The 18,358-nt window shown below is 44.8% G+C and overlaps 1 protein-coding gene across 1 annotated transcript in view; it reads left to right on the top strand.

The window, feature by feature from the left end:
- The window catches only part of FBLN7 (fibulin 7), a 39,552-nt gene that overhangs the window by 12,174 nt on the left and 9,020 nt on the right, over positions 1-18,358 (top strand). The window contains exons 4-6 of the mRNA XM_084832830.1: positions 9,711-9,836; positions 10,425-10,562; positions 15,727-15,864. Coding sequence (XP_084688956.1) covers positions 9,711-9,836; positions 10,425-10,562; positions 15,727-15,864 — 402 coding nt within the window. The remainder of the gene's footprint in view (positions 1-9,710; positions 9,837-10,424; positions 10,563-15,726; positions 15,865-18,358) is intronic.

The raw sequence follows: 18,358 nt of genomic DNA, 5'->3' as shown, positions 1-18,358 counted from the left end.
ATGTGCACATTTTTGTTATGTGAATAGCAGCCATGGGGAATCGCCTTGGGACCATTGGGGTGGGGAGGGGGAGTTTTCAGCTTAGAAAAGGGTTGAATAAGGGGGGACATGATAGAGGTGTATAAAATTATGCATGATGTGGGGAAGGTGGATAATCCTAGAACCTGGGGTCATCCTAGGAAACTGAGTGGTAAGAGACGCAGGACAGACAAATGAAAGTATTTCTTCACACAGCGCATGACTGTGGCTTTGAAAGGAGATTAGACAAATTAATGGAGGCTGAGGCTAACAATAGGCTTTTCTGCATGAGGCTTTAATCCTGCACTGCACCTTTACTGAGGCTTCTTCTTCTGGATTCTTTGTGGGATTAAGATCAGCTCCTTTACACATGTTTTTTTCTGGGCTTTTCCTTTCTCTGCCTTTCTGTATGTTCCATTACACAACTACTATGTGGTGCTGTGGTATAGCGGAATTTCACAAATACATGAGAGTTCTGTAACACCATTCAGAAATATACCAGACTTTCCTCGTTAGGAAAAAAAAAAAGCTAAAATGGTTGTAAAGCACAGGAGAGGCCCTGGAGGATGACGATGTTGTGTAAAGGACCAGCAAACTACCTTCAGTGAGGAACCACAAGCGCACAATAAAAGTGTAGAAAGCCTCAGTAGCTACAAGTCATGATGGCTACATATTACCTGTAGGATCAGAGGTAGTATGCCTCTGTATACCAGTTGCTGGGGAATACAAGCAGGACGGTGCCATTATGCTTATGTCCTGCTTGTGGGCTTCCCATAGGCGTCTGGTTGGCCAATGTGGGAACAGAATGCAGGACTAGAGAGGCCTTCGGTCTGATTCAGCAGGGCTCTTCTTACATTCTTAACTGCCACAGTTCTAACAAAAATGGCTTTTCTGAAACCACAGCATTTCAAGGGAAACTCCCATTGGCACCAAAAATGCGAATAGCAGCTTCAGAAAGGCCATTTTTGTCATATTGTCAAGATGGAGTGGTCTAGGTTGGTCTTAGAAATTATGATGAACACTTGGAAGAAGTAATGACTAAGGAATTTGTGGCTCTATTCTCAAATGTTTTTTGTTGTTGTTCAGTCGTTCAGTCGTGTCCGACTCTTCGTGACCCCATGGACCATGGCACGCCAGGCCTTCCTGTCCTGCGCTCTCTCCCGGAGTGTGCTCAAGTTCATATTCATTGTATCGGTGATGCAATCTAGCCATCTCATCCTCTGCCGTCCCCTTCTCCTTTTGCCTTCAGTCTTTCCCAGCATCAGGGTCTTTTCCAGTGACTTTTCTCTTCATATTAGGTGGCCAAAATATTTGAGCTTCAGCTTCAGGATCTGTCCTTCCAATGAGCAGTCAGGGTTGATTTCCTTTAGTATGGACTGGTTTGACCTCCTTGCAGTCCAAGGGACTCATAAGAGTCTTCTCCAGCACTACAGTTCGAAAGCATCAGTTCTTCGGCGCTCAGCCTTCCTTATAGTCCAGCTCTCACAGCCATACATTACTACTGGGAAAACCATAGCTTTGATTAGACGGACCTTTGTCGGCAAGGTGATGTCTCTGCTTCTTACTATGCTGTCTAGGTTGGCCATAGCTTTCCTCCCAAGGAGCAAGCATCTTTTAATTTCATGGCTACAGTCACCGTCTGCCGTGATCTTGGAGCCCAAGAAAGTAAAATCTGTCACTGCTTCCATTTCTTCCCCTTCTATATGCCAGGAAGTGATGGGGCCAGATGCCATGATCTTCGTTTTTTTAATGTTGAGTTTCAAACCAGCTTTTGCACTCTCCTCTTTCACCCTCAAGAAGAGGCTGTTTAGATCCTCTTCGCTTTCTCCCATTAGGGTGGTATCGTCTGCATATCAGAGGTTGTTGATAATTCTCCCAGCAATTTTAATTCCGACCTGTGATTCATCCAACCCAGCGTTTCTCATGATGTACTCTGCATATAAGTTAAATAAGCATTCCCCCTTCATGGATCACTGCCTTGTTGTGGTGAAGGGGCTTGCATAACTCAGTGAAGCCATAAGCTATGCCGTGCAGGGCCACCCAAGACGGACAGGTCATGGCAGAGAGTTCTGACAAAATGTGGTCCACTGGAGAAGGAAATGGCAACCCACTCCAGTATTCTTGCCAAGAAAACCCCATGGAACGTATCACAAGGCTAAAAGATATGACGCCGGAAGAGGAGCCCCTCAGGTCGGAAGGTGTCCAATATACTACTGGGGAAGAGCAGAGGGAATTTCCAAGTAGCGCCAGAAAAAGTGAAGCGGCTGGGCCAAAGCTGAAAGGACACTCAGCTGTGGATGTGTCTGGTGGTGAAAAGAAAATCCGATGCTGTAAAGAACAATATTGTTTAGGAACCTGGAATGTAAGATCAAATGTTTTTAGGATATGCCTAATGGCATGAAATCAAGATAAGTTGATACAGATAATTTATCTGTGACCAGACTTCTCACTGTTGTACCTAAAGCAGCAAAAGAGAGAGTTTTGATATATGCTTATTGGTGGAGTGATGATCCTAATCTGTGTAATTTGAACTAGAGTGGTAGTTATTCTAAAACCATTAATCTGGACTTAAAAATACAGTCTTTCATATGGACCATAAGAGTTATATACCCTGAATATTGCCTATTGTTTTGAATCCATGTGACTGTTATTCACTGTTATTAGATCCAGGCATAAATCAAAACCTATAATAGATAATTTATTTGTAATAACAGATGCTAGAATCTGAAAAAGTGACTGGCATGGCACAAACATTGTAATTATTACTCTAATATTCTTATTTGCAAACATGCCTTCTGCCAAGATGTGGTTTATCCAGATTGGCAAACAAGAAAATTATACATAATTACTGCTATTAAAACTTATTTACTGGGCAGAAGAGTGTTATGCGATGGTGAGAAGGCATTTGGATTAACACACACATTTTAAATGCTGGAAGAGATGTTATATTGTGTTTGCCTGTAGCCACAAGAAGACAAGAATGCTGTGGCACTGGGATGCTCTTTTGGGCCACCTTGCCTAATGCCTTGTTCTGAGAAAGGGCCCTTTCCTCAGAGTGAGGCATGGGCACTCCAGGGAGAGCTGCCAGCCCCTTTTCCATTGTGGCAATTACTGCTGAAAATCAATATTTGCCACAGCACCAAAAGCAGCGGTGCTCCAGGGATGGATGGTGGTGCAGTAGCAGTTGCAATGGGCAAGGTCAGCCCTGAAGGCAACGGATCGGGGCATTATCCGTTGCCTCTCCTGATCGGCTGCTTGAGCCGCATGGCTCTTCCTGGCTCCTGGTAGCAGCAGCACTGCTGCTCCCCACCCCCGCATTGCCGCCACCGCCATGACTGCTGTGTCCCCACCCTGTCTCTGTCCCTCACCTGGTTGCCACCGCCACCACTGCCGCCATCTCCAAGGGCAGGCTGTCTGAAGGGCTGTGTCGGGTGCTCTGACTGGTGTGGCTCTTCAGACAGCTGGCCATGGCCAGGCCCAGGTGTTTGGCTCTGAGGGGGCCCTTCCTCACAGCCAGGCATTGTGGGAGGGGTGCTCCAGGAGACTGCAGGCAGACTGTTCCACTGGCATATCTGGGCAGTTCCTCTGATTTATCTTTCAGGCCAACAGTGTACCTCAAATTCCACTAGCATAAAGGGGCTTCCATCAAATCCTATAGCCCTTTAGCTGGTGTAATTCAGAAATCAGTTGGCATAATGCAGCAACCCAAATGATCCAGGGGCTGGAGCAACTTATAACCTATAAGGAAAAGTCACAATGTCTGGGACTGCTTAGCTTAGAAAAAAGGTGAATAAGGGGGAGAACTGAGAGAGTATACAGAATTCTGCAGTGGTGTGGAGGGGGTGCAGAGTGGGGGCATTTTCTCTCTCTCTTTCATAATACTAGAACCCAAGGTCATCCCAAGAAGCTGAATGGTGACAAATTCAGAACAGATTAAAGGAAGTTCTTCTTCACATGGCCCACATAGTTCAAGTATGGCATTCACTACCACAAGATGTAGTCATGGCTACCAGTCTGGATGGCTTTAAGAGGGGCTTAGACAAGTTGATGGAAGATAGGGCTATCCATGGCTACTAGTCATGATGGCTATATATTACCTCCAGTATCAGAGGCAGAAGGCCTATTGTATACCAATTGCTGGGGCACATGACCAGAAAGGTGCTATTGCACTCATGTCTCGCTTGTGGGATTCCTGTGGGCAGCTAGTTGGCCACCATGTAAACAGAATGCTAGACTAGATGGACCCTTGGTCTGATCCAGCAGGGCTCTTCTTATGTTCTTAATTCAAGTTTAGGATTGTGCCCTAAAAGGTGCGTAGCTACAGCAAAAGTTACAGGGCATAACACCTGCAGATCGACGACTTACAGTGTACCCACTACAGTCCAAAGCCATGATTTGCCAAAGTTGGCAAGTGATTGTGGGTGCAGGAATGACACAGTAAATCAGTTTTCTTTGAAATTGCTGAATAATTTTATTATAACTGTGCTTTCGCCAAAAATGTGAGATCTGTGCTCATACCAGATATTAATGCATGGTTAATTAAATCTTGGAACACTGGTTATTTAAACAGATTTGCTAAATGTAGACTCTCCTGAAATGTTTGTTAATTTTGGAACCAGTGGCATAAAAATTATATGTTGAACAATAATTTTTCATTAGTCTACATTTATCTCTAAATTATATTTTTTATATTTGTCTTTTGTTTAATAAAATGTAAGGGAGGAAATTATTAGCTGCTTTAAGCCAAAGAAATTGGCCTCTAGCTTACTTAGGGTTGCCACATTTTTTTCTGACCTTGCACCTCTGCTTTAAACAGTAGCATGAAATAGGTGACGCTTTTCCCATCACTTGCCTCCATGCCAGAACATTCTTAACTTGTTAAATTTCTTTCACTCAGCCTGCTGTTAAAGACGAGGGGCAGAGGTAGGACAAGGTGGCAGCCTTCCTGAGGGCATCTGTATACCAGCCTAAAATCCTGCATTTAAAATGAGGCTTTCTCCTTCCATTTTAAATGCAGGATTACAATGACTCCCTTTTTCACGTGCTTCCTTTTCCCCTACCTCCTTTCCCCGCCTTCTCCCTGTATCTGAGTCTTCCATTATCTTTCATTGATCTCGCTCTTCTTCTTGCCACTTTTACTGTTTTCATGGAGGAAACTGAAGCAGAACACAACAGGGTAATTTGATAGCTCATTATCTGTGATCTTTTAAAAAATGGAACAAAGGGCATTTAGTGCAGAAGACTCCTTGAATGATCGGAACCAATTACCTAGGGAGGTGGTGGGCTCTCCCACACCGGAGGCATTCAAGACGAGGCTGGACAGCCATCTGTCAGGGATGCTGTGACTTGGATTCCTGCATTGAGCAGGGGGTTGGACTCGATGGCCTTGTAGGCCCCTTCCAACCCAGCTATTCTATGAATCTATGATCACGGTGTCATGTAAACAGCCTGCAAACGTCTGTGAAGGAGCAATCTCAATCGCAGGATAAAAGCTCAGTGTGAAGGTCTCCTTTAGAATATTTTAAAATGCTTGTTGGAACACACGGAATCCTACAGTATTAAACTGTAAAACTATAAAGTATACTGTTTTCCCCAGTGAAGAAGGTCTGATGAAGTCTCAAAGTTAAGAATGAGAAGTTTTAACCATCAGAGTTATGTGAAATGATTTGAAAAGGAAACAAATATAAGGATAATGCAAATTAATTAATTATCATTATATATAATATAGGTGGATAGAAATAACTAAATTTTTAAAAATAATTCCCTCTGCTTCCAATGTTCAGCTTGTAAGTGCCATTGAAACTGTAATGGCGGCCATAGGCCATTTCAGCAATAAAGGTTTATTCATGTAAGTGCCACTGCTTACATAGCCAAAGTGCCCCCTCATACACACACACACGAGGTAGGTATCAGCTGGTTTGGGGGATCCCCAGTGTTTGCGGGAAAACACTTTTAGAAAGAAAGAAAAAAAAAGGGAGGTGATCTCCAAAACAGCCTAATAATGATTAGGCATGCTCAGTGGCCAGCTAACTGTTGTGGGCAGAGGGAAACAGACAAGTAGGGGAAGGGGGAACGGAATGGCAGCAATCATGGTCAGGGAGCTTCCCATGCTGCTACATTTTGTTGCAGGACCCCGGACCCCTTTGTTTCTTCTTAAGAGATCGGTCCTTCCTCATGCATTGCCATTTGATGGAGAATTCTTCATCTCAAGCATTGGATTGAATTAAAGTATGTATCTATTGAAGGGTGTACGGGACAATCTCTCTCACTCTCACACACAGTGTATTTGCATCTATTTTCCTGACTCTTAAAAAAAAGAAGTTAACTGGATGCAAAAATTCCTGCCCTGGTCTGTGTGGTTTGAATTTTCACACGCTCCTCCTTAGGGCGCTTAGACCATTCAGGCCCCTGCATGCGGACAGCACTGTTTGTTTAAGGGAATTCCCGTCCCATTGTGTGAAATGCTAATGAGCCATTGAGCCACTGGCTGAGCTGCGGCTCTCCATTGTGGCTGAGAAGGTGGAAGTTTAGTCTCTCAAAGAGATTCCGAGGCACTGTATTAGCCAGATAGAATCCAGTGAGTGGCAGGGATGAGGACAGTGATTCATATAATCTACATCGATTCTGCTTTTCTTCCACATTCTCTTCCCTAACACACACGCAGAAAGCGGCTGGCAGCTGGCTTCTGCACAGGGGTGGGGGGAACCCTGCACTTTCCTCCCTTTCAAATACCTGAGCAGTGACTGTCATTTGCATTACAAGTTTACAACACGTCCAACCATTGCCTGGCCCAGGTGTTGCTGAGGTCCAGTGCACACACTCACCGCAACAAACCAGATGGGAATCTCAACTCAGTGGAACGTTCAAGGACATGGGGGCGAAGGTCACGACTCCTTGGCTGCTCATTCAATAACTTCATGGTCTGGTGACCCCTGATTATTTAGAATATTCTATTGATGATGAGCAGGAGAACTTGGCTTTGGGCAGATGCAAAGCAACTGCAACCCACACAGCATTCAAAGCCCGTTTCTTCAAGGAATTCCACCACACTAATTATTTCAACACATAATAAGCCGGGGAGAGGTGAAAGGGGGCCTTAGGTGAACAGGAATTTGGGGGCAATCTGGCCCAATTCTTGCAGAGAAAGGAATTCTGTGGGACTTCACTTCTTCTGTTCAGGGTCTTTTGCCTTCAAGAAATAAATGTGGACATTTCAAAACTTGGAGGAAACTGCCTAGCCCTTGTGGCAAATTTCCACATGGCAAACGTATTGCTGGTGTCTGTATTTCTTTTTGGCACCATGCCCCCCTCCTCATATTTGTGGGGTTGGGGCAGGTGAGGCAGGCAGACTCATTGAGCCAGTGTGAGAGAAGATATCTCCACACCTTACAGAGCAGTTGTGCTCACCACGGGTAACACATGCTAGTGTTTCCTGGAACAAAGGTGTAACATGTGATCGGCAAACAGGTCGTCATAAGCAGGGCTGGCTCCAGCGTCTGGAGGGCCCTTGGACAAGACACCCTCAATGGGCCGCCCGCCTCAGTGAATCTACTTCCTCACCACCATTACCACCCACTGTTACTGTTCCTCCTTTTCCTCATCATGGTGGCCACCTGCTTGCTTGCCGGGTGGAGAGCCAATGAGCAAGCTGCCAGTGGCAGCTACTGTTCCTTCTTCTCACCACCACTGCTGTTTTCTTGCTCACTTACCTCTATGCCAGAGCAAGAGGTGGGTGAACCAGCAGGTTGCAACATAGAAGGAGAGGAGGGAGCTCTTATCAGTGGATCCGCTGCTGGGGTGTGGGGCCTTGGCAGGTGTCCAACCATGCCAACCCTTGACGCCAGCCGTGGCCTTAAGCATCACACTTATGCACACCCAGGAGCCCAGGTTTGGGGCTGTGTCTCCTCAACAAGTGTCCAGGAGTTTAAGAACATGCCCGCAAGTCTACACATTTTGGCTGCCCTTCATAGCCCAACCAAAAATGTGAGGTTTGCCAGGGTTACTCTGACTTTTCTCCCAAGGGGCCTGTTTTGACCTTGCACTGTGCCTGCAAAACTCAGTGCAAGGTTAAGGCCAACCCCGGCTCTCCTCCTCAGCTTCAAGCCCTCAGGATGCCTTGAGACTGCAGCATGAAAATGGCAAGACGCATCCCTTCTTTTCAGCTGGAGAGGAGAGCAAGGGATCATTCCTGCCCTTGCACTGCACTTCTGAGGATCTTTGAGCACCTCAGATGGACAGCATGACTGTGAAGAGGATCTCCAGTGCAGCTCCAGCTCCAAGCTTGAGAGGAGGGCTGTGGCTGGTGCTTCCAGTGGTGCCATTAGGAGAAGACTTCAGGGCAGAAGTCCAAGGGCCCACTACTCAGCAGAATGAGGAGAAGACTGGCATATAGGGTGGCCACGTATGAACGGCAAGAAGAAAGGACATGTCTCAACAAAAAAGAGGGCACATTTGCATATAATTTGAATGTGCTAATGTATATATATAGATGCAAATTTAGAAATAATTATTGTAACTTAAATAGAAATATAGCAAATCTCCCCACAGTAGAATCATAGAATAGTAGGGTTGGAAGGGGCCTGTAAGACCATCGCGTTCAGCCCCCTGCTGAATGCAGGAATCTAAGTCAAGTATGGAAGACTGAGACTAGGTGACCTGTGTGCCTTGCTGGGTCTCCTGTCTAGGTTCTGTTGATGGGCACCTTTAAGGCCCAGCTCTTCTGGTGGTGCTTTATCTATATAACACACTTGGACAGCCCTTCAAATAGCTGATGCCTTGAAATAGATGACTGTCCAGTCTGCTGTACAGGTGCAATAGTTCTTATGGTTCTTTAAACTGGACTTGGACAGGACAGCTGTTCAAACAGAGGACAATTTCAAACAGAGGATGGCCCTCTGGCAGCCCTTCAAACAGAGGATTGTCCTCTGTAAAAGAGGATGCATGGCCACCGTACTGGCATACCACATTTTGAAGTAAGTGAACATAAGACTGTTCAGTCCAGAGTCTAAAATTATGTAAGTGTGCCCCTGTGTGCTTCTGAGGCACCCTGTTCCCCTCCCCAGTTCCCAGATCAGGAGGAAGACTGGAGTTTATCATGTTTGCCCAAGGAGGGTGGTGAGGTACTCACCATGGTGAGCCTGGGTAGTGGACTTGTGGGTCCCCAGACATGCCTCTCTGCCATTTGCGGTTCATGTGTTGTAAAGCATACCTGCAGCAAATGTGGTTGCCCGCCTTCATTCCACACACACATGCCAGCTGGTCTGGCACTTCAGTCTTCAACACTGGCAATGGGGTACAGTCTTCTACCACACCCAAGGGCAGCGTATTAGTTTAGGGGGTGCAGAACAGGCTGTATGTCACACACAGCTCTGTCCTCCAAAAGGAGGTAATGGCCAGAAGCTCAGGAGGAAAGGCCAGGGGGGTTCCACTCCTGCCCTCCAGCATCTGCCACCTGAGACAATGGCCCTACTCTGCCTAATGGTAGGGCTGTCCCTGACCAAAGCCAATGGAGGGACCTCAGCATCATTTTGCAGCAGGTGTACACCCCTTAGGTCTTCTAATGGTAGGAGATTGCCTCCTCCAGGCAAAATTCTATAGCTTTCGCTGAAGAAGTTCAGAAGGAGCTCATAGATGACTCCCCCCCGCCCCCAATTAAGCTCATACATTTTATTATTTTATTTGTTTTTTCTTAGATATCAGTGAATGCACAAGCTATCTATGCCAGAATGGGGGATCCTGTGTTGATGGAGGTGACCAATACAAATGCATTTGTCCACAGGAGTGGACTGGTCCCAACTGCCAGTATCAAACCCAGACAGGTATGTATTTTGCTGATGAGTGAAAGAGGATGGAAATGAGGAATATTTAAGCCTAAATAAGAGATTGAGAGAGTGGGGTGGGTGTGGATGGTGAGAGACCCTGGAAGTTCCTTCTTCCCTCCATGTATCAGGGGAGGAGTTTAGAAGCCTTTGGTGTGCAGCAAACCGTGGTTTGCTGTTGCGCCCAGCTGTGGTAAACTATTATTTGCTCAAACAGTAATTTTTGCCATGTTTGGGGACCAAACTGCAAAGTGTGGTTTGCTTCAGACCAGAAGCTGACCTTGTAATCTCCTCCCCTTGTGCAAGGGGAGGAAGGAACACGTGGTCCTGAGGTTTCCCTTATCTGAATGTAAACATTTTCACCCAAATGTTTTGGAGGGGGAAAAGGCCCCTTTGCATAAATTTTGGAATAATTACAAGAAAAAGAAAGACAGAATGGGAACTTGTGTAAATGGAGAGTGCTTTAGGAGGAGGAAGAGGAATAAGAAAGGATAGACCTTTTCCCTACTTTCTTGTAGAAATGATGGTGTATACATCCCCACAGTGTCAGATGTTCTGGAGGCAATTTCTTCCTTCCCTGTCTTTTAGTACCACCAGCATGGAGTGTAACAAATGATCCGGCTTTCAGTCGTAAGCCACGCTGTGCCAAATTCGACAGAATGCAACACTGCAGCTGTGAAGCAGGCTTCCATATGAGTGGCACAACAGAAAACAGCATCTGTCAGGGTAAAAGATTAGTTGAATGATACCTCTGAAAGGTCAACACTGTTAACTACTTTAGCTCCCAGTTATACTTAAAGCTGTGTCTAAGCTGCAAAATATGGTGTTAGTGGTGTTCAGTGGTGTAGCGGAGCTAGGACTTGCAAGGACTCAGCACCAGCACTTTTTTATTAGCAGGAATGCTGATGTCATCTGCCACCTCAGAATTCCCTGTTCCCTCCATCCTTAGCTGCAATTCTCATAGTAGCTGGGTGGAAATGAATTTTTCCAGCAACAATATATTGTTTCCTGTTGTGATGCAAAGTATTTTGGGGTGGCTTGGTCTTCAGTGACCCATTAGTGTTACAAAAGTCCTGCTCCTGGTGGAGATGAAGACTGCTAGAACTGGTTAGTCAATATATATCAACAGAGCTGCTTGAATTTTTGGACTCTTCTTGGGGGCGTGGCTATGGGAACTGTCAGGATGAGTGCCTGTACTTTAGAATTTACCACTACACCACTGTTGATGGTAATTTATATCATCTCATCATTTTAAATGGAGCTTTAACATAAGAACTTAAGAAGAGTCCTGCTGGATCAGACCAAAGGCCTATATAATCCAGCATTCTGGTTCCCACAGTGGCCAACTAGACATGGGAAATCCAAGGAAGAACATGGAGGCAATACCCCTGTCCTGTTGTTATTCCCTAGTAACTGGTATTCAGAGACCTGCTTCCTCTGATCATGAAGGTGGTATATAGCCATCATGACTACAAGCCATTGATAGACCCCCCCTTTAAAGTAATCTATGTTTGTGACAGTAGTGGAAAAGGGTAGTTCCTGTCAAACTGCTAAGCCTCATCCATTTTCCAAGATGGTGGATGATTTATGGCCCTGGCATCACTAGAAATCCCACCCACTATGCAGCCAATTCTGTCCGCGTCTGTCTCAGGGCTATAAAAACTCTTTGGGTTGGTCTGCTGTGATCCCTCCCCTGAGGTGGGGCATCTGGGAGGGCTGGGATTTCTGGTGATGTCAGGTCCATCAATCATCTGCCATCTTGGAAAAGGGCTGGGCCTTGGCAGTTGACAGAAGCTATTCTTTTCCATTACTGGTGGCCATCACCACATCTTGGGCAGGGTTGGCCCATTAGGCTGAGTGAGGCAACCATCTCAGGCAGTAGATTTTGGGTGTCGTGAAAGGACAGCAAATGGTTAGTTATTTAATTTGTTGTTGTTGTTGTTGTTTACTGCCAGGGATGGATAGAGGTGTGGGGGTGGGGGGATCTACCTAAAGTGTGAAAATAACTTGGCTGGTTTGGGATACTTGCTGCGGGGGGGGGGGGCACTTGCTGCTCCGCCTTGGGGTGCAAAATGTCTTGGATTGGCTGCGGTAATGAGTTCCATAGTTTAACAATGAAGAAGTATAATCTTTATAGAATAACATAAGTAAAAAAAACACCCACTGATACCTGCTCTAAGGAGCTTTCAATATAAATCTCAATACTGAGAAAGATGACAAACGGAGGGAAGGAAGAGGCAAGGGAAATAAGGGATGAAGGTGTGCAAGTATAAACCACTTTGAATTAATTTATAAAGAAAACCATGATATATATTTTAAAACAAATAAAATAAGTTATAGTACACATGTTCTGTGACACCCAAAATACCCTTTCATGACACCCAAAATTTACTGCCTGGGTGGCTGCCTCACTCTAATGTCAAGATGTGGTTATGGCCACCAACTTAGATGGCTTTAAAGGGGGATTACAAAAATTCATGGCTATCTATGGTTGCTAGTTATGATGGCTATATATTACATCCAGTATCAAAGGGCTTCACCACACTAGGCCTTTTATCTCGCAACTTACCAGGGCTTCTGCTTCCGGATTCTTTGCAGGATTAAGAATGGCTCCTTACACGGACTAACATGTGCTGTTTGTCTTTCTCAGCAAGTTCAATATGTTTCATTTTACAGCCACGAGATGGTGCTGCTGTTATAGCAGCATTATGGGCCTACACAGCAACTCAAGTGTTTCATAAGTGCTTCCTAGAGAAAAATCGGACTTTCCCCATACTTTACAATGGCAGGATAAAGGTAATAAACCTCAGAAGGGGCCCTGGAGGCTGATGACATCATGTAAAGCAGCGGTCCCCAACCTTTTTGGGACCAGGGACCGATCTCGTGGAAAATAATTTTTCCACGGACCGGGGGGCAGGATGGAACCGGGCCACAGCAGGGGTGTGGGAACCCCCCTTACCTTGGGTCCGGGGAGGGAGGCGATCCACCCCCCCCCCGGAATCCTCACCGGCCCTGGCCGGCTCCGCTCCAAGTCCTCGGAGCTGCCAGCCGGCTCCGGCCACTTGCGGACTTCCGGCCGCTGGGACGGAAATGGCGTCCGCGCGGACGCCATTTGCGTCCCTGTTCTGCAAGTAATAGGCTATGCCTATTACGCCCTGCTGTGGCCCAGTCCCTAACAGGCCATGGACCGGGACCGATCTGTGGCCCGGGGGTTGGGGACCCCTGATGTAAAGGACCCGAAAACTTCCATGAGTAACCAATCTTGATTGCATGATATAAGCCCCGTGTGGGGAAGCCCAAAGGCTGCATGTCTCTGAATACTAATTCCTGGAGAACAACAGTCAAACCATGAGCATGTTTGCTTGGAAATGAGTACCACTGAATTCAATGAAGCTTACTCCAAAATCAAGTAAACATAGAATTGCAACCATGAGTTGAAGAGCAACAGGCTTCCTGGAAAAAGTGGTTTTCAAGGAAGGATACATATGCAGTGAAGAAGCAAAAGCCTTAATATCATGGTTATTTATCCCAAGGTTGTTGTCTGAAAATAGCAAACTCTGTCACACAAATAAAGAATCCCAGAGTGTTTCAACACCACTGTGCAGATTGCCTTGGGTCATTCACAGGTCACAGTGTTTTTCTGAGACTGTGAACTCCAGTCACCAGAGATAACAATCCTGCTGTTATTTACATGATCTGCTTAGCCTCAGTTCAAAAAGAGTTAAGAATTTGTAATCTTGCCAGAAGATGTTTGCTCTTCTTCATCTTGGGACTGTATCTTACTTACTCTGTGAACATATACAAACCCATGTTCATATGAAGTGAGTTCAGGAACTGTAAATCACCACCACCACCCCATCAATGATATTTATTTATTATTTCATTTCATTTCTCTACCGCCCAACAGCCGAAGCTCTCTGGGCGGCTCACAAAAATTAAAACCAAACAGTACACAATAAAACAATTTAAGATATATAGAACATTAAAATCACAATATAACAATACAACCACAATAAAACCTAGCAGCAGTGCAGGAGTTTAAAATACAGATTTAAAACAGCAAAGCTAAAAGTCTAGAAAGCTAAAAAGCTAAAATGCCTGGGAAAATAAAAAGGTCTTCACCTGGCGGCGAAAGGAATACAATGCAGGTGCCAGGCGAACCTCACTAGGGAGCTCATTCCAAAGCCCTCCTCCTAGTAGCCACCTGCCTCACTTCCTTTAGCCGGGGCTCACGGACAAGGGCCGCTGACAATGATCTTAAGGTCCAGGCAGGCACATATGGGAGGAGGCGATCCTTCAGATAACCTTGATGATCCTTCAGATCATCTGAACAGATGAGTTACGTCAGCCTAAGAAAATTGTAGCTTGAAGTAAGAGAGCATTTGCACTGTGGATGACCAAACATCACTCATTGTTGGTCTGGAAATAGTCGGAGCCTACTTGGTTATTTTGCCAGAAGTCCACTGGGCATTGAAAAATAAGCCTGGTTTAAACTCACATCTGGATTGAAGCCTCCTCACTAAGCCCAGGCCTGGCAGGCTGACATCAGTATTTTGTCATGAGCCCATGCTGGTGCACCAGTCTTGGTCCTCTAGAGTTGCAGTGATGGGGAAGGGAAGGCAGCAATTGTAGCGGCATACTGGGCTTGCCATGTCAGTGCAGGTCCTTGATGCCATCGACCGGTGTCAGAGCTAGGGATCTATGAGAATTTCATTTCCATTTGAAAAATTGACTAAAATGCCCCACTCGCAACCCCAAACGCAGGCACAAATGTGATTGCAATATTGGGGGGAAACTCACACATTCTAGAGCTTGCGGTCGCATTCGCAAAATGTGTGCTTTTTGAAACATGCACATTTAAATGGCACATTTTTCAAAAAGGACACATTTTCATGCTTTAATTAATGGGGGTACATTTGTGTGCACACTTGGAAAAGTGCACTTTTTTCCTGTTCGAAAATATATACTTTTTCTGTTGGAAAAAAACTCAACATACATTTGCGAGCGAGAACCAGGCAAAGTGAGCATCGGTGTGGGGAAAGGAGAGCCTTGCCGAGCGCAAAAAACACTCGTTTGCACATCCCTTGTGAGTATGTCAGGCTTCTACCCAGGGGGGCTTTCAGGACATCTTCAGGACTTTACTCAGGGTCTGGGAAAAGAGCTCTCTAAGAGTCCAGAAGGTGTCTGGTGGAGTCACATTCTAGGATCTGCTGCAAGAATTCCTGTTCATTCCAGATTTCAAGAGCACGGAACTGTTGTATTTTTAGTTCACTTTTTCTTTCTATCATTTCAAGTTTACGTCTAATCGTCTTCACTTCCTTTCTCTGCTATCTTTATTACTGCATGTTTTTCTTTCCCATCCTCCTAGTTTTGGAGGAGATGAAAGGAAGGCTCTACTAGATGTATTAATTGGTTTACCCGATGCTAAGATGTTTGTGTTACCATTCAGCAACTGTTTTGTGAATGCCCGCTGTTAATTACGTAATTTTCACAGTAGGTGACTTTCTGCATTTCAGTTCACTCTGACCTCACTGTCTACAGTCCCTCTCCAATCATGTGTAGATATAGCTGCAACTCTGGATAACACTCCTTGCAACAGATGAAGGGGACTGTAGTCCCTGAAAGTTTACGCCATAATAAACTTGTTAATGTTTAAGGTGTTGCCAGACTCTTTGTTGTTCTTCCAAACGAAGAATACCAAGAACTATGTTTTGTACAAATCCACACAGCCCATAGATTTGGAACAATAAAAGCCATGCCACTGATATCAGTAGCGACGATCTCCCAGAAACGATTCCCCCTCCCCCCACCCCTGCCTAGCCATGTTATGAAATGATGTATTTATCCATGTAGAATTATGGGATAAAGCCACTTTTTTCTCCCCCTGCAGATGTGAATGAATGTGAAGTTTACAAACTGGAAGGAGGCCTTCGTCTCTGTATGCACACTTGCATCAACATTCCTGGCTCATACCGCTGCTCCTGCCCCAGTGGATACAGGATCTTCAGTGATGGGAAAAGCTGTGAAGGTGATACATAGTTTTACAATTGCTAAGCATGTAGCAGATGGCAGAGGTATGAGGAGGGGGTGTTGGTCTCTTCTTCCTTCTGTGTCCACACACATCTGTTTCTTCTCAGTTCTTGCTTTTCTTTTAGTGGTGCTCTGAGGCTAGAAGCAACCCCCATTGGAAGAAAAATGTCTGAGGAGAAGCAGTTTTGGGGAAAAGTTTCAGCACCCTTCACCCCACCTCCACCCCTACTTTATAGGAAATCAGCATGCAACCCACGTTTTGAGACATGGGTCGCACCACTGTAACATCTAATTCGTGCCTGTGCACATGCTGGCTGTCATTCTTTCACTACTCAATTTCCCTCCAACAGACTCCCTGTCCCCACACCAGTACAGCTGACACTAGGTCCATTTTATGCCTATTAATGAAATGAAATACTAACAGAATAGAAGCCAGGCTTACCCAAGACCACACAACAAACCAGATTTCTGTGATAGTTTGTCATGCACCACGACTTAAAATATTAGCTGTGAATACCGAGAGAGACCCCAAAACAAGGTGGACATTGTAGTGCAATTTAAGGTATGTTGGAAGGTATGAAGATGAAGTGCCAAAAGCTGCCTGGAATTGAATAGTGATATTGTATCTATGAAGCATGTGTTCTGTGCTCTTGGGCGGCTGCAGAAAATGCCTTCAAATTATGATAAAACAGAGCTGTTCATTAGGGTTTGTTTTAATTAAACATCTTATCTTAGAAAAGCTTCAAAGTTTTACTTTCCACTTCACAAGCCAGTTAAACTGGAGTACTTCAGCTTGTCATTTACTTTAATTTTTATCCACCTTTCCTCTGTAGAGTTTCATGAGTGTTATCCCATTTTATCCTCACCACACCCTAAGGCAGCGATCTCCAACCTTTTTGGACCCGTGGGCACATTTGGGGATTTGAAAAACTGCTGTGGGCACCACCACAAAATGCTCAATCAGTGGATTGCTGCTTTGGCATCTACCTGTCATATCTATGGGTCTTAGGCTGTGTCCTATTCAGCAAAAATGCTTGTTTCATGTTTATTGGACTGCAACATCTCTTTAATAAGGGATTATCTAATACATCTTATTGCTGTCAGAGCAATACAGCTAATGCTTCTTTGAAACATATGTTTTGGCAATGTCCAGTAGCTGCTTCTTTGGGGGATAAATTTTGTATTGGAACAGTTTTTAATATTCACTGATGTACACACTCTTTAAAATTATTTACCTGCTCCATGGAAATCAACAAATGGTCAGCGTAAATGGATTCTTCGTGCCCTTTTGACAGCTAAAAGACTGATATTACAACACTGGAAGGATAAACACTCACCCCCTATAATGCAATGGATTGAGGACCTTACAACGCTTTCAGTATTTGAATGGGTGGCGTATAGACACCACCTTCAAATGGATATTTATTTAGATATTTGGTCTGCCTTTGTTGAAGCTGATGTATAATTGCTAAAAAGTTGTATGCATTTCATATGTATTCATTGCTATACATATATACAAATCCATGTACATATATTAAAAAAAACAGGAACTTTTTTTTAAAAAACAGTTTTGTAGGTGCCCACAGGTGCCATGTTGGGAACCCCTTCACAGGTGCCATTGGAAGTACCTGCAGGGGCCATACTGGGGACCCCTGAGCTACCCTTTTTCCTAAGGATCAGAGTCTCAACAGAGCTAAGGGCTAAAATTTCAAACAATAATCTCACACAGGGACAGTTAAACTCCAATTAGGTCTTTCTACATGTTGCATTTGAGGGCTATGGCCATGCTGGCTTGGGATGATGGGAGTTGTAGTCCAAGGCATCTGGAGGGCACCAGCTTGGAGAAAGCTGCTAATTTATGAGTGGAGGTGAGTTTTAATCAGGTCTGGATTAGCTGCTAGAGATCTGCGTGCTACAGCATAGGGCTTGAGAGAGAGACCATGGCTTCTGTCGTCTATCTAATTATCTGAAGACTTGCCTACGTGTTGCAGGCTCCAGACAGAGGCTGCCTCTCCCTCTATGAATTAGTTTGTGTGGCTATTGCTCCACACTGTGGCTGAAAGCAGCTCACCAGATGGGCTGCTCTGACTAGGGATGGGTGAGAAATGCTGTCAGTTCACATTTTAAATCAAACTTGTCAAATTCACACCTCCTGGACCTACATGCAAACCATAATGCACTTATATGGTGTTACCTGCACTTTTCTGAATTTTGCAAAGCAGTTCACAAATTTAAAAAATGTTACAAAAATGCATATAATTGGAGAAAGTGTGCACAAAAATGCATTATATTAGGGGAAATTGCTTGCAAAAATGCATTCATTAAGAAAAGTGTGTACAAAAATGTGTATGCTAGGAGAAATGCACACAAAAGTATGCCTGAATTTTCAAGTGGACTTTCAGTTTCAGGGCGGAATTGCAAACTGATCCAGAAATGGGATGGAATGAACTTAATGTTGGAAAAACAAGGAACTGAGTGGAATCGAATTTGAC

Source organism: Heloderma suspectum, chromosome 1, assembly GCF_057233095.1.
Source record: "Heloderma suspectum isolate Gila_16-S chromosome 1, 16-S_ref, whole genome shotgun sequence".
Lineage (NCBI taxonomy): Eukaryota > Metazoa > Chordata > Lepidosauria > Squamata > Helodermatidae > Heloderma > Heloderma suspectum.
This window is presented reverse-complemented; position numbering and strand designations above follow the sequence as displayed.